General features: G+C 39.9%; 2 protein-coding genes across 8 annotated transcripts in view; both read left to right on the forward strand.

Annotated features, from left to right (window-relative positions):
* Nucleotides 1–3401, forward strand: part of LOC111161943 (aryl hydrocarbon receptor nuclear translocator) — a 73135-nt gene extending 69734 nt beyond the window's left edge. For 3 of the 5 annotated variants that reach the window (XM_022526013.1, XM_022526017.1, XM_022526018.1), the window contains 4 exons: nucleotides 343–490; nucleotides 1288–1450; nucleotides 1825–1991; nucleotides 2744–3401. In XM_022526013.1, the coding sequence (XP_022381721.1) occupies nucleotides 343–490; nucleotides 1288–1450; nucleotides 1825–1991; nucleotides 2744–2833 (568 nt within the window). In that variant the 3' untranslated portion in view covers nucleotides 2834–3401. The remainder of the gene's footprint in view (nucleotides 1–342; nucleotides 491–1287; nucleotides 1451–1824; nucleotides 1992–2743) is intronic. The other 2 variants (XM_022526014.1, XM_022526015.1) reach the window with 2 other exon arrangements.
* Nucleotides 2825–20216, forward strand: LOC111161944 (cathepsin K). Of its 3 annotated transcripts, XM_022526021.1 has the most exons (9): nucleotides 6179–6266; nucleotides 7765–7888; nucleotides 8557–8679; nucleotides 8765–8920; nucleotides 9859–10077; nucleotides 14532–14697; nucleotides 14939–15044; nucleotides 19321–19386; nucleotides 20174–20216. In XM_022526021.1, the coding sequence occupies exons 2-8, from the start codon at nucleotides 7766–7768 to the stop codon at nucleotides 19361–19363; spliced, it is 936 nt and encodes a 311-aa protein (XP_022381729.1). In that variant the 5' UTR covers nucleotides 6179–6266; nucleotide 7765; the 3' UTR covers nucleotides 19364–19386; nucleotides 20174–20216. The 3 variants fall into 3 exon arrangements, with proteins under 3 accessions (XP_022381728.1, XP_022381727.1, XP_022381729.1); XM_022526020.1 differs by lacking the exons at nucleotides 6179–6266; nucleotides 19321–19386; nucleotides 20174–20216 and adding exons at nucleotides 2825–2843; nucleotides 16903–17520; XM_022526019.1 differs by lacking the exons at nucleotides 19321–19386; nucleotides 20174–20216 and adding an exon at nucleotides 16903–17519 and having other exon boundaries at nucleotides 5344–6266.
* Nucleotides 20217–23224: the final 3008 nt, after the last annotated feature.

Below are 23224 nucleotides of genomic sequence, written 5' to 3' on the forward strand. Positions count from 1 at the left end.
GCATTCAGTTGCTAATTCCAAGTTTTATTCTTCCCTAGCTTTCTCTGGTTATTTTAGACAAAGCAGTAGAATTTGTAGGGCTTAAGATGAGGCAAGCTGCTTTTCTTCCTCCTATTTCTTTGCACCTGTCCTGTTGCTATGTTATAGGTTCCATCTCTGTGTGTCCTGATTGGTGTGTGACTGTCAGTTTTTCTCATCTTTTCCAAATTTTGTTATCAACTTCTCCTTAACCCCAGGGAAATAAAGGGGACCTAGTAATAGCAGTAGATTGTCCTGTGATTCCTAGATTTTGTAGTAAACCCATCCTTTTAATCTTTTACTGCACTATTTGTTCACTCCTAGAAGTAGTGGTCTGGCCCCTCCTGTAACCATCATCCAGCCATCAGCTTCTGCAGGGCAGATGTTGGCCCAGATTTCCCGTCACTCCAATGCCCCGCAGGGAGCAGCCCCAGCTTGGACCCCTAGCACCCGCCCAGGCTTCTCTGCTCAGGTAAAAGCATCTCCTCTGTCTGTCCCCTGTGTACTAGTTTTTCTTTGGTTAGTTAGGCTTTTTTCCATATGTAAAATTATTGTCATCTTTCTTAGATAACTTCTCCCCGATCCCACCCCCTACCTTCCAATTTTTCTTTTTGTTGGAAATAGCTAGATAATTAAAAATATAGATAATCCCTAAATTGCAGAGTCTGTGGTTTTCACATACTCACTTTTATTCAGAATTGTTCACACAGAACATGTTAAACAGATTTGATTAATAGATTTATTTAGGAGTCAGTTCTGAGTTTCCATTTTGTACTAGAAAGTAAAGGAATAAAGGAGAAAATTAATTATAATTTATACACAGTGATGTCTATTTATTTTTAAAAAGTGTTTAAGAGTCTCATATAATATATATGATAAACTTAAAGCTAATATTCTTTCATATATTAATATATGCTTATATTGCACAGCAATATTTTCAGTAAGAAAGCCCAAACCAAAAAGCAGACTCCAAAATTGTTATATGCAGTATGATCTCAGTTGCATAAGAAATGTATAGGAAAATAAAAACTGGAAAAATTCTCACAACTTTCAGTGTATGAGATAGTTCTTTGCTCTTTTCACTTTGTCATACCTGCCTAAAAGTAGTGTCAAAGGAAATTGGCATTAATTAGAAGAAATACAGATTAGGAAGTAAGTGATGAGCTTGGCTCAAAAGAATCCAGTCATTGACAGAAAGTTGACTTATAGGAATGGCATGTGCAATAATGTTAATGTTCCATTTGTTCTCAATCCCTTCCTGTCTTTCAGCAGGTGGCTACTCAGGCTACAGCCAAGACTCGTTCTTCCCAGTTTGGTGTGGGCAACTTTCAGACTCCGTCCTCCTTCAGCTCCATGTCCCTTCCTGGTGCTTCTAGTGCATCACCTGGTGCTGCTGCCTACCCTAGTCTCACCAGTCGTGGATCCAGCTTCAGTAAGTTTCAGATGTGAAAGGAGGGTAAACTGGAAAATGACACCACTAAAGAGAAAGGATTTGGTAGTTAAAACAGTTTTCTTGGGTCCTGGGTGCAGTGACAGTCCATTTGGAATTTAAAATGTACCCACATGAGGAAGACTTTAGCCCGTATGTAAAAGTATGTAAGTTATATATTAAATAATGAGCAAATTTAATCTAAACGATCAAAGGACTCTTTTTGGAAAGGCTACTCAGAGAAGAATTAATTTGGGGCTAGGTTTTGAAGTAGACGAGGCATTGATTAACAGAAGAGCAGAAAGTATCTGTGTGCTAGTTTGTCCTCGCCAGTGGAGTTAATGGCTTAAGGTTGGTTGTCCTTTCTGTATTTCTAGCTCCTGAGACTGGACAGACTACAGGACAATTCCAGACACGGACAGCAGAGGGTGTAGGCGTCTGGCCACAGTGGCAGGGGCAGCAGCCTCATCATCGGTCGAGTTCTAATGAACAACATGTCCAACAGCCATCAGCACAGCAACCTGGGCAGCCTGAGGTCTTCCAGGTGAGAGGGTGAAAAGACTTCAAAAAATCAGAAACTGGAGGAGAAAGGGTCAGGGAGCAGAAACAGAGAAAGAAGTATGCATATGGACTGAGGTATTTGGGAGTATGTGGGAGAAGCCAGAGTGGGGATGTATATGGATAGATGTCATTAACTGGAACTTACTGTGTGATGCACAGCCTTTAACCAGACCATTGTTAGTGATGTGAAGCACCATGCAAAGAAGTTAAAGGAAGTCACTCTGTCCCATTCAAGGAGAGCCACATTCCCACTGCACAGTAGCTTGGGTATAAACATACTGCTTGTACCTATAAAGGCCCATTTGTCTAAGTCCTGAGGGGACTGAAAGAACACATAGAGTAATCTTAGGACAAAAGAAGAGCTTGTTGAAAGAAGGCAAAACAGGTTTTGGTGGAAAACAAATGGGGTAAGAGATACTCCATATATGTTCATAGGGGCAAGCAGATTTTTCTCCTTTTGAAAATGTGGCAAGCAGATTTTTCTCCTTTTGAAAATAATGGAAAACTAGAAAAGAGGGAAAATGTGGAACTGTAGGAGGAAGCCAGAGAAGGGACTAAGAACCAATATTATTATCTAAAGGAGTCGGAGAGTTCCTGGGAGTAGGGAAGGCTCAGGGAGCTCAGCCCCGCAGCTCTGTGGGGTCAGGGGTGATGCTTTAGGGGAATGTTGGGAAGAAGCTTGATAAATGTGAGGGATTAAGGTTGTGACTAGATTTGCTCTGTTTCTCTTACCAGGAGATGCTGTCCATGCTGGGAGACCAGAGCAACAGCTACAACAATGAAGAATTTCCTGACCTAACTATGTTTCCCTCCTTTTCAGAATAGAACTATTGGGGTGAGGATATGGGGTGGGGGAGAAAAATCACTGTTTGTTTTTAAAAAGCAAATCTTTCTGTAAAGAGAATAAAAGTCCCTCTCCCTTCCCTTCCCTCACCCCTAATGTGTATCCCCTGCCCCTTCTGGTCTTTCCTTGCCCTTCTGCCTCTGAGATAACATTTATAGGAGAAATGGGGTGAATCCTGAAGGCTTTGGGGATACTTCGAAAAACTGAGGCTGGGTGAAGTTAAGAATGCCTTTCCTTATGTCTCGTGACCAGAGATTTGTGCAGAAATGATTGTGCTAGGGTCAAGAGGCAGGTTAGAGAACCTGACATCCACTATTTGCCTTGGATACTGTGGCTTGTTTTTGGAAAGAAATTCTGAATAAGGTGGGGGAAAGGAGGAATGTCCTCATATTTGAGGACAATGAAGCATGATAGGTATATATAGGGCTTCAGGAAGTGAGCGTAGGCTCTTTCTGCTGCCTGGTGAGTGAGGAAGTGAGAGAGGGAGAAAAGGAGAGAGAGAGAGAGAGAGAAGAGAGAGAGAGAGAGAGAGAGTGTGTGTGTGTGTGTGTGTGTGTGCATGTATGTGCACACGTATGTTTCTCTGTTTGTTTCTCCCTATTAGGGAGTTATGCAAAATTTGTCCCAGATTTTATCTTTTTTTTCTGTGTATTCTTCAAAGAGTCCTAAGGAGTTAAATCTCCTAGGTATTATCCACTTAGTATTGCAGCCAAAGAGTATTTAAATAAATGTCTTTGCTGCACTTATATCTGTGCCCAGCCAGTATGCAACTGTAAGCAAATATATAAAGTCTTCTGTTGATATGATTGGTCTCTCATCGAACATATTTAGTGATAAAGCTGGGTCATTCCCACTTTTGGTGCTCTCACCTTATATGGAAGATCAGCAAACATTACAGGTGTTTAGGGTGGGAAGATAAACCCCTTTCAAAAAACCCCATACTTGGCCATACTTGCTGCATTTTTCTGTCAGAATCACATATGATGTGTGTTCTGTAGAGGTTATTTCTGCACGGAAACTCAACTTCTTGGATTAGCAGTCCCAGTGAAATCTTCACTGCTGGAGTTCAAACCAAATACCAAGCCTTCTTGCAAAGTAGCCTCTTTCATCCCATTCTCAATTCAGTCTGGCTAGAAACTGAGACTTAAGTCTTTTCTGGACGTATATACGTTCTTCCTTTTTGCTCCCTCCAATCTGAAGATTGGATTTTGCTTTATCATTAAATCCATGGGATAGATGGGACCTGGACTCCCATTCTGACAGGGTCACTGAGTTAACTATAGCCATATAAAATGCAGATACCAGTTATTGTTCTCATTCTTTACCTTCCTCAGGTAACAGTCATGTGTATCAGCCTTTTTTTTTTTTTTTTGATTGGCTCAGGCCAGTATCTTAAGTGCAAGACTGAATTAAATAAGGAGAAGACATACTAAACATAGCCATAGGAGACTGAGGAGCACAGATGGCCTTAGAGAGGCTAAGAAAGCATCATTACTGGGTTTTTCTCCCTTTTGTCTCCAGTCTGGTGCCAGGTAGTGGAGTTGAAAAGGAGACAGTTTATTTTTTTATTCTATGTGCACACATACCATATACATATATATTTATATCACAATTTAAGAAACCAAAAAGTTGAGTTTCCAATGGAGTCCTTGTTTTTTAATAATTGACTTTTTAAATGTGATCAGGACTATGATACTGTACAGCTATTACAGGGCTTTTGGGGAAGGAGAGGGGAGGAAGAAGATGCTCTAGGGGTTTTGTTTCTGCTTTTCCTTCAGGGTTTTATTTTTTGATTGTTTTGTTTTTTTCTTGTTGGCCATTTCTGTACTGCTGGCATCTGTGCTGAGCTTTACAGTGGCAAAAATAATGACATGTAGCAAAGATTTTAAAACAAAATATTTTTTCCTTTTGTAAACTTTCTTGTGTCGTGTGATCTTGATTGCGGCTTTATTATTCCTTTCCAGCTTATAAACAACAAATACCCACAACTAGTTGAATCCATAACTTGAACTCCAAATATGCAAACATAAAGCACAGTGTGTTTGTAATTTCAGGATTCAGAAATCATAGGGCTCTGATCACTCAGCACTCCTTGAGTGTCCTCCTGATCCTGACTCATTCTGAGTAAAATCAGCAGGGACATCTGACCATGAGATGGGGTTGGGGAATTGCCCAAGTCCTCCAGAGCAGACTTGAGATCTGCCTGGCACATCAGATTCCTTCCCTCCAGTATGCCTTGCTCTCCTGGATTAAAAGGAATTAGGGATGGGGAAATTTAAACTATTCAGGTCTGGACTTGGTTTCCCTCTAGGACCATATGGTTCATTAGCAAATCTTAAAACTTACAGGCATAAACATGTGTTCTTGAGGATTTGTGTATGCAATCCAGCTAGAAACTGAATCTGTCCTAAGTATTATCTTTTCTATTCCACGGACTATCTTTTCCTCTTCCCCCATCTCTGTTTAAGGAAGAAAATGGGAGTTTGGGGATGTGGTTTAGGTACTGAACTAGACTCTTATGATCTGTCACATGCCTGGATGTTGGGGGAATTATTTGGAGAAGCTCACATGACTGGTCTTGGATCAGGGATTTTAATAATTGAAACAGATAATGTTCATCAGGCATCCCACCATCTGAGAATTTTAGCAACAAAGAAGTCACATGTGAGTTTGTCAGCGTTTAATGGCACTGATTCAAGTAAAGTCATTAATAACTAGGAGTGATAGGTTTTTTTGTTACTTTCAGAGCCAGTTTCATCTGGACTTCCTAGGCATATCCTTCCTCAGCAGCATCATATTAGGCTGGGAGAGCTACTGACAACTTTTAGCCAACAAGCTTATAAACTACAAGTCATTTTGGAGCCTTTGGCTTCCTACATATTCTTTTCTAGTCTTTTTTATTTATTCCCTCATCCTTGCTGTGAGGGTCAGACACAAATTTGAAAACTAAGGTTTCAAAGTTGGAGGGATGGGTGATAACAGGAAAAGGACAGGAGAAGATGTAATCCCCAATATAATAAATACTATATAATAAAGAAGGATGGGGGAGACCGGGACTGTGTCTTATTAACCATCAAAGTGAAGGTAAGCCCCAAATTGTGTAATGTGTATTGAAGTCTTTTTTTGTTTGCTCTCAAAGACAGTCACGTAAAACTAAATACCTAGCAACTTTCCACCCTGGCGCGCACACACTACACGGACACAGAAACATTGCAAATCCACTGCCTCCTTCCCTCCCCAACCCTGCTCCTCTCAGCATTTCTGTCCCCGCCTCCCTCCTCTATTCAAATTTTCCAGCCCACAGCTGAAACTGACTTCCGCAATCCTGATGGAATAAATCCAGCACCCCTAGTCATCCGCCCACATATCTACACTCCCCAGCGAACGGAGCCCAGAGCAGATTCCTATCAGCAGGTAACATTTTCTACTTGCTAGATCTTTTAGTTTCTCTTCCCTCCCTTTCTCCATTTTAGAGGTATTAGGGATGTAAAGGCTTGGGGATATGGTTGAGATTTGTAGGTTTTGTAGGTGAAAACAATATGCCTATCTTAGGTCATTTCCTGGCCAAATTTGCCTGGAAATCTTTAGGATTCCTGCTATGATTTTTATTTATGTATACATAGTTGTTAGTGAAAGCTAAGGATATAGGGATTCCTTTGCCCATCCCTTACAGAGTAGCCTCTCCTTGTAGGGTTTTCTGTTTTGGCCAAAGTTACCGAAGGGTTAACTTACTAGCAGGGAGGAGGACTGGTGCCCCGAGGTGCTTTTCTACTGTCTCAAAGCCCTTAACACTCCAGATATTAAATGTCTTGTTGAATGTTTTGCCAGTCTGCAAAGCTTATACAAAAATGGGACTGTAAATTCAAAAATGCAAGCTGTATAACTTACTTCAGACTGTAAATTGTTCTTAAAATGGAAAACACAGAATTAAGCCACTGTAAGAAATGAGTGAAGCTAGAGTAAACTTCTGAAGAACTGTGCATTTAATGATCATAGAACCTGCTTTTTTATCTTAACATTCTAACAAACTTTAGTTCTGAAGCTTTCCATCCTGTGAGGCAATCACAGAGGTTTTTTGTTGTCAGGAAAAGACAGAAAAACTTTCCTGCCCACAGCATCTGGTTGAGATTAGGGGCAGTTTCCTGCCTGAGGAGCGAGCAGGAAGAGAAAGGAGAAAGAAATGCGTAAGACTAAGGAGACAGTAAACATCTAGAGAATAAGAAATACTGTCAGCTGTTCCCAGTCCTCTCCTGGCAAGATCTGGGAAGTATCAGAATTTGGGGTAGGGAGTAAATGCATTGAAGAAATGGTCAGGAAGCAAAACTTAGCTGGAAATCTCTCCTTTGTGTATTTTCCAATCCCACTCTAACCTCCAACCTTGTCCCTCTCCTTCAAGTCTGCAGGGGACATTAGAGGAGACAGGTGCTGAGTCCATTCTGATTGTCCATTTTCTACCCCATTTCTGGTTTTCTGCGCGCGCGCGCGCGCGTGTGTGTGTGTGTGTGTGTGTGTGTGTGTGTGATCTCCCTAGGTCAAAATACTTGGAACCAGGTGTATCAGCACCCAGTCCAAACCCAGACCCTTCTATCATTGTTTTATCATATCCAAATCACCCTCAATTCTTTGTATTCCTTCTTTATAAATCCTTGTTTTCCTTTGCATCATGGTCCCAAGGAAGGCATTCTTATCTTTGGGTTCATGAATTCCCCAGAATTATTGTGAGTGTGTACATTTTTCAGATGAGTGGGACTATGATGGATTACAAAATTTTATTAGCTTCTCAAAAGAGTTTGTGACTCCCAAAGGTTAAGAACCACCTGTCTGGGAATATAGCTCCAGCTATTTCCTCATCCCAAGCCAGGCTATTAACCCCTTGGCAAACAAAATCTCCCCTAACTATCCCCTTCTTCAGGATGTGGGGGCTCAAGTTTCTTCTGCTGCTGCCCATGGCAAGCTTTGCTCTATATCCTGAGGAGATACTGGACACCCAGTGGGAGCTATGGAAAAAGACCTACGGCAAGCAGTACAACAGCAAGGTGATTGGGGGTTTGGAGGGGAGCATGGTCAGGAGCTGGAACTTGAGACCTCCAATCTTAGCTTCCAGACTCCGTTCTTCAGTCTGAATACCTTAACCTCTCCAACCAAGCAAACCTGCTCCTGTTCTCTAACTCAACTTATAGTTTCATTCCTACTCCTTGATTCACCCTCCCTCGAGTTCTGGCCTTTATAACCGTCACATTTCTCTTTGGGGAAGATTTCTCAGATTAATACTATTTATCCATAAGCAATTTTTTTAAAGATTTTATTTATTTATTTGATAGGAAGGGAGGGAGGGAGAGAGAGTAGCAGAGGCAGAGGGAGAAGCAGACTCCGCTGAGCAAGAAGCCCAATTACGGGTCTTGATCCCAGGACCCCAGGATGATGACCTGAGCCAAAGGCAGAAGCTTAACTGGTTGAGCCACCCAGGCACCCCTTTAAGCAATTTCCTATACATCCCTCCAAAGCTTTGCATTCTATTTTTTTTATTTGTTTGCATATTTCTTTCTGTATGCTCTTAATAATCCCACGGTGAGTTCCCCAACTAGACTACAAATTCTGCATGATTCTAAGTTTCATCTTTTCTCCTAAAAACCTCTGCAGTATTACTTATGTAATTTTATACACAAGATACTGTCTGTGCAAATACTGACTATTCTCTGTTTAGGTGGATGAAATCTCTCGGCGTTTAATTTGGGAAAAAAACTTGAAGCATATTTCCATCCATAATCTTGAGGCCTCTCTTGGTGTCCATACATATGAACTGGCCATGAACCACTTGGGGGACATGGTGAGTTGAACCTCAGCTCCTGGCCTACTTGCCCTGTTTGCCTTAGTTCCCTGCTAATGCCTTGACTTTTTATTCTTTGTCCCAGACCAGTGAAGAGGTGATTCAGAAGATGACTGGACTCAAAGTACCTCCCTCTCATTCCCGCCGTAATGATAGCCTCTATATCCCAGACTGGGAAAGCAGAGCCCCAGACTCCATTGATTATCGAAAGAAAGGATATGTTACTCCTGTCAAGAACCAGGTACCCTCCTTTCTCCTGGCATGACCTCTTTCTGCTTTTTTCTTCTTAAAATAGGAAGGAACTAGGAAGAGAGGGCAAGGAATTAAGGGATCTCTCCCAGTGCCAAGAGAATATAACCTGTTCAAGTCATCACCTATTTTTGTACATATATGTTGTTCCTATTTTTTTCTTTTTTACAAGTAGTATTGCTGTAAGCACCCTTGTGCATATGTTTTCATATACATGTGCAAATATTTATGCAAAATAAACCCTAACATTGGAGCTGCTAGGTCACAGACAATCATTTCCAAAAAAATTTTTTATGATCTTAACACTCTCACCAGCAGGAGAATGCTGCTTTTCCCTCAGCCTTAACAATGCTAATTATATTAACCAGATCAACAGCTGATTTAACATTCATCCAACAAACACATCTGTTTCAGAACCTACCAGATATAGTGCTAGGCAGTGGAGACTCAAGATGACTAAGACATAACCCGTGTCCTCAAGAAATCCTCAGTCCTAAAAAATAGAACAGGGAGGGAAGAAAAATATATAATATAGCTAAACAATTACTAATAGTAACAGCACTTTTTGAGAGATTGTTGCGTGTCAGAAATTTCTAAATCCTCTACATGAATTGACTTTTTAAATCTCCATAATCTATAATTGAGCAATTATCCACATTTTACAGATAAGGCACAGAGAAGTTTAGTAACTTCCCCAAGGTCATATATCTTGTGGGTTGCAAAGCTCTGCTCCACTACAGCTAATGGTAACAATGGTAACAACAGTTACAAATGCAAATAAAAACAATAGAAAAATGTAACAAATACTAAACAAAGGGAAATAGGAACAGAAGGGAGGACATGTATGGTGGAATTTCATCAGGCAGTTTAGAGGGAAGAACCAAAAAGGTGAACAGCAGTGATTGATCGTTGTTCTGTTATGCCTCTCAGGGTCAGTGTGGTTCCTGTTGGGCTTTTAGCTCTGTGGGTGCCCTGGAGGGCCAACTCAAGAAGAAAACTGGCAAACTCTTAAATCTGAGTCCCCAGAACCTGGTGGACTGTGTTTCTGAAAATGATGGCTGCGGAGGGGGCTACATGACCAATGCCTTCCAGTATGTGCAGAAGAACCGAGGCATTGACTCTGAAGATGCTTACCCATATGTGGGACAGGTGAGACCGTACCACATGGTTACACAGCTCAGTAATGGCTCCTCTTTCTCCCAACATGATATTTTGTACTGGAAACAATTCCAGAAACCTTGTTTTCTGTTCCCCTATCTTGCCTTCTTGACAGGGTAATTTCCCATAGAAGGCCAGGAAGATTGTCACAGCCCAGGAGATTTGGGGGGCTTAGGCCACCATAACCCTATCCATCTCTTTTCCCTGGAAAAAACAGAGCACAGGTGACCCCACAGACATCTGAGTATGCCTCCTCCACTCCCATCACATATCCCAAACCTGCCACACTAATTCACTGAATCACGTGCTTTTATTTTGCATGATCCCAGCAAGGGTTTGGGGAATGTTATGTAAATTATGTAAGTTAACATTCTGACATGTACAAAATGAGAGAAAACATAAGTTGCTTCATACTTGTTTTTAACTTTAAAGGTTTTTTTTTAATTTATTTGACAGAGATCACAAGTAGGCAGAGAGGCAGGCAGAGAGGAGGAAGCAGGCTCCCTGCTGAGCAGAGAGCCCAAGGCAAGGCTCCATCCCAGGACTGTGGGATCATGACCCGAGGTGAAGGCAGATGCTTTAACCCACTGAGCCACAGAGGTGCCCCTTGTTTTTAGCTTTAGAGATAAATTCACTTCCTCCTTTAGTAATAGGAAGGAGATCTTTGTTATCTAAAAGGAAGATTTAAGGACTTTTATATACATGGGATTGATAGATAATAGGATTACATAGGGCTTTTGCAACAGGAGCTTTTGAAGCAGAGATAGCAAGTTTGAGTAATAAGAATGATGGCTATGGAGCACCTGGGTGGCTCAGTTGGCCAAGCATCTGACTTCTGCTCAGGTCATGATCTTGGGGTTCTGGGGTCAAGCCTTTGTCAGGCTCTGTGCTCAGAGGAGAGTCTACTTGTCCTTCTACCACCCCCTCATTCTTTCTCACTCACTCTCTCCCTCTCTCAAGTAAATAGATAAAAATCTTAAAAAAAAAAAATTGATGGCTCGTATGTACTAAGCCATGTGCTTAGTTCATTTTCTCACTTAACTTTCATAACAGGCATGTAAGGTAAACTTATCCTCACTTTATAGGTGAGGAAAGTGACACTGAAGGAGATAAAATAGCATGTGCAAATTCACCGCTAGTCATGTAACAGCTCCAAGATTTATCTACTGTTCACCTCCTGCAGACATTTCCAGCATGTCTTCTATGTAAATGTGCAAAATTTTCTTTAGTAAAATATAATACCTTGGAACAGAATTGTCTGAGTCTTGGGGTACCTGCGTCTTCAACCTTACTAGATAATAACTAATTGTTTTACCCAAGTGTTTGGAAACATTTATATTCCCACCTGGAGTATATAAGAATTCCCACTGATTCCCATCTTCATTAGTATGTTTATCTGGCCATCTGCATTTCTTCAGTGAATTGACCGTTAATATCTTTGGCACATTTTTAATTAGGTTGTTTTTCTCTTTCTCACTGATTTTTAAGAATTTTAAAAAGATATCTGGATACAAGTACTGTTTGTGTTTTAGGTGAACATTCAACTCAGAAAAGTTCTTAATTTCAGGCTAGTAAAATTCTTTTTTTTTTTTTTTTTAAGATTTTATTTATTTATTTGACAGAGATCCCAAGTAGGCAGAGAGGCAAGCAGAGAGAGATAGAGAAGCAGACTCCCCGCTGAGCAGAGATGCGGGACTGGATCCCAGGACCCCGGGATCACGACCTGAGCCTAAGGCAGAGGCTTTAACCCACTGAGCCACCCAGACACCCTAAAATTATTTTCCTTTGTAATTAGTGCCTTTAAAAAAATCCCGGAGCAGTAAGTTCTATTCATTCATGTTTAGTCATATCAAATGATGTCTGTTTTAATAAATGCTCATTAATGTAAATGACTGAACAAATCCATTTCACTAGATACTCAACAACCTATATAGTAATGTTACTTCAACACATTTTTGTAGACATTGGCCACACCAAAACAGACATTAATTTGTAAATTTAATCCCATTTTTATTCCATGTTGCGGTTTTTAAACTATCAGGCATACAAGGCAGAGAAATTGGAGATTGAACCTAAAAAAAATTTTCTTTAATCCATATACAATTTTCAGAACTCCTGGGTCCTGAGTCCATGTTTGAATTCTGGAGCTGCTACTTACTGTAAGGCACCACACTAAAGCTGCCCTAACAGATGAGCTTTTAAATTCTGAAAACATCAGGCCAATCAGTGAAATAACCTAAATGTGGCAAAATATTCTTTTTTATTTTTTTTAAAGATTTATTTATTTGAGATTGAGAGAGAAAGAGTGCACACACATGACCACAGAGGGAGAGGGAGAAGCAGATTTCCTCCTGAACAGAGAGCCCAATGTAGGGCTCAATCCCAGGACCTTGAAGTCATAACCTGAGGTGAAGACAGACACTTAACCAACTGAGCCACACAGGTGCCCCAAAATATTCTTTTTTAAATTATTAAATATTCTTTTGACAGCTTTTTGTTGTCACTTGATATAAAAAATTTAAATCCCAGGGCACCTGTGGCACAGTCAGTTGAGTGTCCAACTCTTGGTTTTGGCTCAGGTCATGATCTCAGGGTCGTGAGATTGAGCCCTACATTGGGCTCCACACTTAGCGTGTAGTCTGCTTGAGACTTTCACTCTCTCTCCCTCTGCCCATCCCACTCATGCTCTCTCTCTGTCTCAAATAAATAAATCTTAAAAAAAATTAAATTCCAATAGTATATACAGAAAAACCCCACCCAAACCAGGTCTGTGTTTACAGTTTTTTCCATATTGATTAATCCAGGCAGCCAATTTAAAGGATTATGTAACTATGTTAAAGAAAAAGAAATTAAACACCATCAGAACTAATAATTGATTACTCATCCATTGACAGCTTATCTCAATTAAATGGTATTATATTCATCAGTCTGTTGAGAGACAGTTTAATAGCTCAGAGAGTTTGAATAATTTAAATGAAATCTACATAATATCTGAAATCTTAATTTGGAAGAGAAGTGACATCTGACTTCTAATTTCTATTCTCCTGCCCCTTCAAATGATCTCTTTGGCATTTGAGAGCAATGTGGAATGATTTTGGTCTCATAATCAATTAAAGTGAAGAATGAGCCATATAAGACACATATTCCATTTTTATTTTTTTAATTTATTATTTTTTAAGATTTTGTTTTTAAGTAATCTCCACACCCAACGTGAGACTCGAACTCCCAGCCCCAAGATCAGGAGTCACATGTTCTACTGATTGAGCCAGCCAGGCACATCCATATTCTATTTTTTAAATATTCTGTATCTTGAGTGTGTATCTACTTTATAGCATGTATCTACTTTTTTAAAAGCAGTTGTTATATAAAACTAAAAGAATTTCTCATATGAACACATGAATGAATGGAGGGAGGTAAAGAAAAATAAAACTTGAAAAGAGATCTGATAGAGCAACAGTCAGGTAATACAGTAATTTAAGTTCATTCTAGCCATAATGCAGCTTATTCTGACTTTAAAGCATCATCACATGACATTCTTCCAAATCCATCCCTGAGATATTTTTATTTGCTTATAGATTTGCACAATTTTTGGCACTAGGAGGCATCATGATTTGGATCAGATAGCAGAAAACAAAAGAATCCTGAGAAATTAAGACAAGAGACTACTGTAATCATGTAATCATATCCAATGCTGCCATTATTGTTAGTAGTTAGATAATATGTTCTTATGGATTCAACTTTAGGGTTTTGAAGGGGTAGTCTGTAGAAAAATAAATTGCCAAAAAATATATACCTTGACATGGTTTGCCATAAGACTTCGTAACTGTGGCTTGCCAATGAAACATGTTACTGTTAACTGGATCTCCGAAACATAATGTTGGAAATCCACAGGCTAAATTGCTAAGTTCTTTATTAATTTGTTTTAATGTCATGTTATATGCTTTCAAGAGCACAAGCCAAAACTCTTTGCCTCATACTAGTTCCCTTGGTGTATGTATATAGGGCCCAGATCTTCCCTCTAGCTGGGCCTTGGCTTTGGCCTCCTCCCCACCGAGCAGCTGGTGACTCCCTCACATCTGAGGCTTACACATACTCCATGGCCAGAAGATGATCTGTGCTTTTAAAAGCACCTTGTTGCAGAAATCCCTCTCCCATCCTGAGGGAATAAAAATGTTCTCTCTATTAAGTTTTACAGTGTTTCCTTTCACATTTGGTTAAAACCACCCAGAGCTAATTTTTGTGTATGTGCAAGGTATTCAGTTTTCCTATTCTTTTTTTATAGTTGTCTAAAATGGTGAGGAGAGAACAGACCTTCTATAAAGACTCTAAGTGTGCTGCCGCTGTCAGTTCACTGACATCACTTAGAGCATTGGTGGAGTTTCTCAGCCACCAGTTCCTGGCCTGCTGCTTTGTCCTAGTCCTGTTTTAACCTCATTTTTTTCCAGGATGAAAGTTGTATGTACAACCCAACAGGCAAGGCAGCTAAGTGCAGAGGGTACAGAGAGATCCCTGAGGGGAATGAGAAGGCCCTGAAGAGGGCAGTGGCCCGAGTGGGACCCATCTCTGTGGCCATTGATGCAAGTCTGACCTCCTTCCAGTTTTACAGCAAAGGTAAGGAGCTGTTCCTAGAGAGCACAATCAACCCTCTCTTATGATGTGGCTTGGCAGCTTCTCGAAGACCACTGAGCATTTGCAGTACTTGGTTTCCACATTTAGACTGAGTCTGGCCTAGGGAAATGGAACTGCTGCTACAGTGCAGCACATCTCTCTGTCACAGGTCCTCCCGAGGGCAGGACTCTACTGGGTGGCCCTTGAACTGCAGAAAGCTTCACCTTGATAGTTTGTTTCCTAGGTGTGTACTACGATGAAAACTGTAAGAGCGATAACCTAAACCATGCAGTGTTGGCAGTGGGATATGGCGTCCAGAAAGGAAACAAGCACTGGATCATTAAAAACAGGTAATGATGGGCATACTAAGTTTCTCAGCCTCAACTGCAACTTCCCAGTATTTCTCTCACTTCAAGAGAAAGTTGTTTCAGCCTTTTTAGTTCTCCCTTCCCAATTAGAGTCTATTAATTCTAGCATTTAATGTCTGGACAGTAGTACTTAGAGTATGTGTCGGGTGGCTGCTCCACATGCAGGGTGCTTAGTTGTACAGAAATGAACAGAATGTTTGCCTTCAGTGATCTCACAGCCCCCTAAGAAAGACAGACCTAACTAACCAGAACATACAATAGCACCAAGAAACCAGCAGGAGCTTTGGAATTATGTAGTTTTTTTCATTCCTTTTTCTATAATGTGATCAATTTCTTAGGAAGCTTTCCATCATCAGTCTGTTTGAAAGCAGTAGGGAACCAATGTAAAGGTTTAGTATCCTCTTGTGCAACTTTTTGCCTGTCCAAGTATACTTAGGATAAGTATACGTGTGTGTGTGTGTGTGTGTGTGTGTGTGTGTGTGTGTTTATATGTTTATATATATAAATCTGCCCACAGATTTTGAAGTTTGTGAAGAGAAACATTTTTTGGAAAATAGATATAACAACAACAAAAATTAATGTTTCCTTCCCTATTATTAGGAATAAATAAAACTACACAATACTTTGGCTCCCCATTTCTCTTTAGCCCCTTGTTACTTTAGAGGGTAGACTTAATGAGAATCATACTTTTCACTTCCTCACTGGCCAGTACCAGCCCAGCAACAACAAACTAAACTTTCCATCCTGGGTGCCTCCAGGGGATAGGAGTCCTAGATGCTGGGGTGTTCAAAGGCCAAAACAGTGCTGTAAGCAAGTGGGGTGCTGCCTAGAGGACTGGCAGGGTAGACAGTCTAGACCACAGTCCCAACTAAAGCTGAACCTGAGTACCTTTCTTAGAAGGTGCTCCTTCTCCCACAGCTTCTGTCCTATGTCCTCTCTTTCTCGACTCCCAGCCCCAAGTACTTACTCTGTCCTTTCCTGGTCAGGTGCCAAGGGTAGAGCCTTCATCTAAGATTGCTGGGAGGAAGAAGGGACATATTTAAGCAGGATCAGCATCACTGGAGACCCCTAGAGAAGGGAATTAGGAGTAGGGTACAGGTCTTAAGTAAAATGTATTGGGCTAGGAGAATTTGCTGGTTGGGGGAAAAAGAAAACTCATGAAAACAATTTGGGAAGATACATAGAGCAGTCTCCTGTCCACACCCCCTTATCTTCCATTCTCTCTACTTCTTTCCTTAGCAATCTAAATCACTCTCACAGTTTCATTCATCTCTCCTGTTAGGTTTACCCACTAAGACCAAGATCACCCTTTCTTATGCTCTAGACTCATGTTTTCAAGATCACGCTTCCTTAAACACAAACTGGACCATATTATACTCCCAATCTGAAACTTTGAGTGTCTCCTGCACTAGGATGGGCCACAGATCCAAACTCTTCAGGCCGATCTCAACCTACCTTTCCAGACGTTATCTCCTACTATACCCTGTCAGACACCTTATTTTTCAGCCACATGATCTTAACACGTGTCCCATACTTTCCTGCCTCTAGTATTCATTTAATATTCCTCTGCTGGCATCCCATTTGTGAAGGTCTACCCAGTCTTTGGGCTCACTTCAAATGCTACCTCTTGAATTAAGCCTTTTTTGATCTCTTGATTATAAGCAATCTCTCCTTTGAGGCCTATAGCATTATGCCTTCTCTCCATTCCTTTACTTTAAACTCTTCAAAGGTAAAAACTGTTTTATTCATTTTTATACCATCAGTACCTAGCACAATAATAAGTGTTTTAATGAATAAATAAACTGAGGGTACTAAGTATTTTCCTTCACTGGTCCTACAGCTGGGGAGAAAACTGGGGAAACAAAGGCTATATCCTCATGGCTCGGAATAAGAACAACGCTTGTGGCATTGCCAACCTGGCCAGCTTCCCCAAGATGTGACTTCAGCCAGCCAACCTCATCCTGCTTTCCCGTTCCTTCCACGATGGTGCGACATCCTGATGTACTTTGGAAGGGAGTTGGTGTGCATTTCTTGAAGCAGATGTAGCAATATAGAGATTGTCCATTCAGTTTCTCCGTTTGTGCTTCAAGGGACACCCCTACTACTCTCCTTCTCTCCATCCAAGGCCTTTATTTTTCACTGTGGCCACAGTAGGAATTTCCCTAGAAAGATTCTCATTCATAGTGTGTAATTAGCTTTAACCACCTAGAAGACTAAGGTGACCTGACCTCTCAGTCTCCAAGTTCACTTCTTCTATATCCTGAAGATAGAAATTTCTGTTTTCCACCCCAATTCATAGATCTTTGGTACAAATTTATGTGGTACAAGAAATGTGTTTTCTTTTTCCTTCTTTGCATTTTTAAAGTAAGCCAGGTATTTATCTCTTATCTCTAATTTAATAAATACCTATTTAGTAAACATTCATTTTGTGTCAGATACTTTGCTAGGTGCTGGAGACAGAAAGATGGGGAAAAAAACATATATCGAAGGCACCTGGCTGGCTCAGTCAGGGGAGTGTGCAACTCTTGATCTTGGGGTTGTGAGTTTGAGCCCATGTTGGGTGTAAAGGCTATTTAAATAAATAAAACTTTAAAAAACAAAACGAAACAAAAAATACATTCCTTATATTTGATGTGCTCCCAGTTTGCTTGGAGAGTCTCTCACAAAAACAGTTCATCCCCATTTATTCACTTTTTCAACCAACATTTATGTGCTTACTATATACTAAGAGCTTTCTAAATTTCAGGGATTCCATGGATATAAGGAGACTTCAGCATTTAGTTCTGTCTGTACGGGAACTAGATTAAGTGACATATAAACCTGGGTCTTGAGAAATATCTTAAGGCCTTTTCTGAGGTTCTAGAATCTCAACATTTGCTGTCATCAAAAGAGGAAACTAAAACTCTTTATAATGGTTTCCAAACAGTATTAACTCTAAGAGAAAGTGGCCAATAATAAATCAGTGCATCCAGCTTTGCCATTTTTCACAAAATGTTTATTGAGCACCTGTTATCAGCACTAGAAAGAGTTCACATTTATGCAATACTTATCAGGTGTCAGGTACTATTTTGTTTCATTCTACACAAAAATCATTTATTTTTGTATATAAATATCTATTACCCTGTGGTAAGCAGTGTATTTAAGGGTAGGAGGATGAAACAAATTAGAAAGAGATGGCTCTGACCTCAAGAATGTTATAGACTAATAACAGACATATAAACAACTAACATGGGACGCCTGGGTGGCTCAGTTGGTTGAGCAGCTGCCTTCGGCTCAGGTCATGATCCCAGCGTCCTGGGATCGAATCCCGCATCGGGCTCCTTGCTCGGCAGGGAGCCTGCTTCTCCCTCTGCCTCTGCCTGCCATTCTGTCTGCCTGTGCTCGCTCTCTCTCCCTCTCTCTCTGACAAATAAATAAAATCTTTAAAAAAAAAACAACAACAACTAACACCACCCATAATGAAATAAATACTAATTATGCAAGCTCAGGAATGCATCACTAGTTGTTAACAGGATTTTAGATGAGGCTTCAATAAGAACAGAGCTTTGAAAGATCTGAATGGATAGAAAAGATGGGTGTGGGGATAGGATGGAGGGAAGGAGGGAATATCAGGCAGAAAGTTTTGGGTGAACAGAGCCACCTAGAGAGCTGCAGGAATGGTGAGGGCTGGTGTGACCCAAGAGTTGGGTGCGAAGGCATCTATAGTAGAACTGAGGTGAGCAAAGTGGATTGGAGTTAAGTCCTGGAAGGCCTTGAATGCCTTCCATGTCTCAAGAACTTCATATCATAAATACACAGGCATGTAGTAGGTAATAAATATTTTTTAGCAGGAGACAGACATGATCAGATCTGTATTTTAGCAACATCCTTCTGGCAGGCAGTGGTGTAAAGAACAAATAACAGATGGAGAACAAAATGGAGATGCAAGAAATTGTGGAGAAAAGTCAACATTTAGGAGACACTGCACATATTCTACTTCTTCTCAAAGAAAAAATACTGCACAGAAGAATGACTCCTGAACTACTTTGAAGGTTAAGTATGAGTTTGACAGATGGGAAGGTGGGAAAAGGCCCCTTCCAGGCCCAAAGAATAGCATATTCCAATGTGTAGACATGAGAGAGAACGTTCAGCAATCTGTAAGAAGTTTTTGTTGAGCTTTGAAAGTGCTAAAGATGAGCCTGAGAGATGTCTGACTCCCCACTGAGCAAATCCACACTGTTGTGTTATTTTGATCTGGGATATTTTTTTTTTTCCTTAGGCCTAAAGAACATCCTTCAGAATTTCCCTTTGTACAGATCTGAGACAACAAATTTACTCTGTTCCTGTATGTATTTGAATATATACCTAGATTTTCTATTGTGGTACATTTATACGTATATCTATACTTGACCAGTATCACACATTTATACTGTGTTTTCATATCTAATGGGTTAGTCTTCCCCTATCACCCTCCTCTTCTAGAATTCTTCCTGAATAGTCTTGCTTTTTACTTTTTCCATGTGTTCTATAGAATCAGCTTGTCAATCTCTCAAAAATCCCACTAGTGGGGCACCTGGGTGGCTCAGTGGGTTAAGCCTCTGCCTTTGGCTCAGGTCATGATCCCAGGGTCCTGGGATCAAGCCCCGCATGCATCGGGCTCTCTGCTCAGCAGGGAGCCTGCTTCCCTTCGTCTCTCTCTGCCTGCTTCTCTGCCTACTTGTGATCTCTGTCAAATAAATGAATGGAATCTTCAAAAAAAAAAAAATCCCCCACTAGTATTTTTATTTAGATCACGTTTAATTTATATCTTAATTAGGGAGAACAGACCTCTGTATACTACTGACTCTTCCTATGTAAGAATAAGAAATGCCTTTATATTTTTTAAAGTACTCTTTTGTGCCCTTAAAGATATTGCTCATTTCTTGCTAAACTTTTTTGCAACCCAGGATGTTTACCTTTTATTATTATTTTTTTGCAGGTTTTTTTTTTTTTAACTTTTGCAGTTTAAATGGGGTCTTTTCCAACATAATTTCTAGTTAGATGTATGTTTGAAAGCTGTTGATTTCTGTTATTTTAGTTTTTATACTCAGATACCTTACCTTGAATTCTCTTTTTGTTTATACATTTTACAGTTGATGCTCTTGGATTTTTTTGAATACAAAAGTTTATCACCCACAGAGGTAAATTTTACCCCTTTCTTTCTGATTTTTATTTCTAATTTCTTCCAGCCTGCTTGCATTAGGTAAAACTTACAAAATGATGGTTAGAGTTGATATAGCCTTACCTAGAAAATGTTACTATTTTTTAGATGCATGAAATTCCAATTAATTTAACTGAATTCCAGTAAGTCAAAATTTGTATTTCCAGTGTTCAATTACAAAAGAGACTGCAATTAATGATTGATATGTTAACACAAAAAAGTTTTAAAGTGATCATACATTTAAATCTGTCATTAGGTAATTTTTTATTCCTTTAATAAAAACAATACTAGCTAACATTTATTGAGCTTTACTATGCAGCTCATACTATGTTAAATGCCTTACACATAGTACCCTTGTTATTGGCATTTTACAGATGTCAAATAACTTGCCCAAGATAAGCTAGCTAGTTCAATGGCTGAGCCAGGACTCATACCCAGGTGTTTTGTTCCTCTGTCTCCTTTTATACATTTCAGTATTATTTTTAACTTTATGTTATGGAACATTTTAAACATACAAAAGAGAGAGAGTAGCAGTGAAGCCTCGTGTACCCATTATCCATCTTGAATAATTATCAACATTTTCCAATCTTATGTCATCCATTCCTCTTCCACTTTTTAAATTTTAGTATTTTATTTTTATTTATTTATTTATTTATTTTTTAAAGATTTTATTCATTTACTTGTTAGAGAGAGAGAGAGAGCATGAGCATAGGCAGACAGAGTGGCAGGCAGAGGCAGAGGGAGAAGCAGGCTCCCCGCCGAGCAAGGAGCCCGACGCGGGACTCAATCCCAGGACGCTGGGACCATGACCCGAGCCGAAGGCAGCCGCTCAACCAACTGAGCCACCCTTAAAGCAAACCCCAGATATCATTTCACTCATAGTCCTTATACATCTCTGAGGATTTTTTTAAATAATCACCATGCCATTAGCATGCCAAACAAAAGTAACAATTGTTTCTTACTATCGTTTACTATTCAGTCCATTTAAAAATTTTCCAGTTATTTCAAGATCTTTTTACTGTTAGTTTATTCAGATCAGTATCCAAACAGTTTTACATGTTGCACTTGGTTCTTACTAAGCGTATTGTAGTCTTTGACAGTCACATCCCTAATGTACTCCCCCAAACACACATACTTTCTTTTTTTTAATCTTCCTGTAATTGATTTCATGGAAAAAGCAGATCATTTGCCCAGTAGAATGTCTTATACTCTAGATTTGGCTGATAGCTTGTTCTTTCTGAATCTAAGGGGCTAGTGTGCTTAACTACTGCAGTATGCCCTGTTTCTCACTATCCTTTAGAGATGTCGTGACGAGGAAAGGAAACTTACAAGTGACAGCCCATTAAACTTGTAGAGGCACAGATATTCTAGAAATCCTGGGCAGTTTTATTCTTTTTTTTTTTTTTTTAAAGATTATTTATTTATTTATTTGTTTGACAGAGATCACAAGTAGGCAGACAGGCAGGCAGAGAGAGAGAGGAGAAAGCAGGCTCCCTGCCAAGCAGAGAGGCCGATGCGGGACTCGATCCCAGGACCCCGAGACCACGACCTGAGCCGAAGGCAGAGGCTTAACCCACTTAGCCACCCAGGCGCCCCCAGTTTTATTCTTTTTACAGTACATGTCCTTTTCACTGAATCTTCAGGCTCTTCAGCTCTTGAAAAGTTTTTATGAATCATTGATAGGCTTCATAATACTGATAAGCTGAGTTTGTCCAAGGACTTCAGGAGTCTAGTTTTTTACTTCTGGGTGAAACCTAAGCCGAAAGGCTTGGTTTCCTGAGACTGACTCTATGTATAGATTTGCAGGGTAGGGACGCCTGGGTGGCTCAGTTGGTTAAGCAGCTGCCTTCGGCTCAGGTCATGATCCCAGCGTCCTGGGATCGAGTCCCACATCGGGCTCCTTGCTCTGCAGGGAGCCTGCTTCTCCCTCTGCCTCTGCCTGCCATTCTGTCTGCCTGTGCTCGCTCTCTCTCCCTCTCTCTCTCTGACAAATAAATAAGTAAAATCTAAAAAAAAAAAAAAAAAAGAAAGATTTGCAGGGTAAAGATGCTATGCTCTTGCAGATGACAAGATTGTACATACAGAAAAATTCTAAGGAATTAACAGGAAAACTATTAGAACTAATAAATGAGCTCAGCAAAATTGCAGGTACAAAAAAACCCAGATAAATAGATTTCATCAACATTAAAAAGTGTGCATCAAACTATCACTTGAGAGAGTGAAAGATAACCCACAGAATGGGAGAAAATTTTGCAAATCAGGTATCTAATAAAGAATTAATGTCCAGAATATATAAAGAATTCCTACAACTCAACAACAACAAAACAGCCCAGTATAAAACTAGGCAAAGGACTTAACTAGACATTTCTCAAAAGAAGATAGATGATCGATAAACACATGAAAATGTGCTCATCACTAGTCATTAGGGAAGGGCAAATCAAAACCATGAGATGTCATTTCACATGGTTATTACAAAACAGAATGGCCATTACGAAACACAAAATACTAAGTGTTGCAAGCATGTTGATAAATTGAAACTCTGAAACATTGCAGGTGGGAACGTAAAATGGTGCAATTGCTGTGTAACAGCATGATGGTTTCTCAAACACAGATTTATCATATGATCTAGCAATTCCACTCCAGATATATATCCAAAAGAATTGAAATCAGGGACTCAAACAGTATCTGTACACCAATATTCTTCACAGCATTAATCACAGTAGCCAACAAGCAGAAACAATTCAAGTCTCCAGCAACAGATGAACGGATAAAGAAAATGTGGTATATACGTACCACATGGAGTATTATTCAGCCTTCAAGAAGAATTAAATGATATATACTACATACTACAACACGATAACTGATACATACTATGGCATGGAAAAACACTGAAAACATGATAAGTGAAATAAGCCACACACAAAAGGACTAACTACTCCACTTATATGAGGCATTTAAAATAAGCAAATTTAAAGACAGAAAG

This window comes from Enhydra lutris, unplaced genomic scaffold (genome assembly GCF_002288905.1).
Source record: "Enhydra lutris kenyoni isolate GAN:26980312 unplaced genomic scaffold, ASM228890v2 scaffoldscaffold88, whole genome shotgun sequence".
NCBI classification, from domain to species: Eukaryota; Metazoa; Chordata; class Mammalia; order Carnivora; family Mustelidae; genus Enhydra; species Enhydra lutris.

Excerpts from the sequence above, each read along its gene's own strand:
- LOC111161944 (XM_022526020.1), top strand. The coding sequence starts at position 7,766 with ATGTGGGGGCTCAAGTTTCTTCTGCTGCTGCCCATGGCAAGCTTTGCT. Across the intron at positions 8,921-9,858 it reads TTACTCCTGTCAAGAACCAG|GGTCAGTGTGGTTCCTGTTG; the intron begins GTACCCTCCTTT and ends TATGCCTCTCAG. Across the intron at positions 14,698-14,938 it reads CTTCCAGTTTTACAGCAAAG|GTGTGTACTACGATGAAAAC; the intron begins GTAAGGAGCTGT and ends TTTGTTTCCTAG.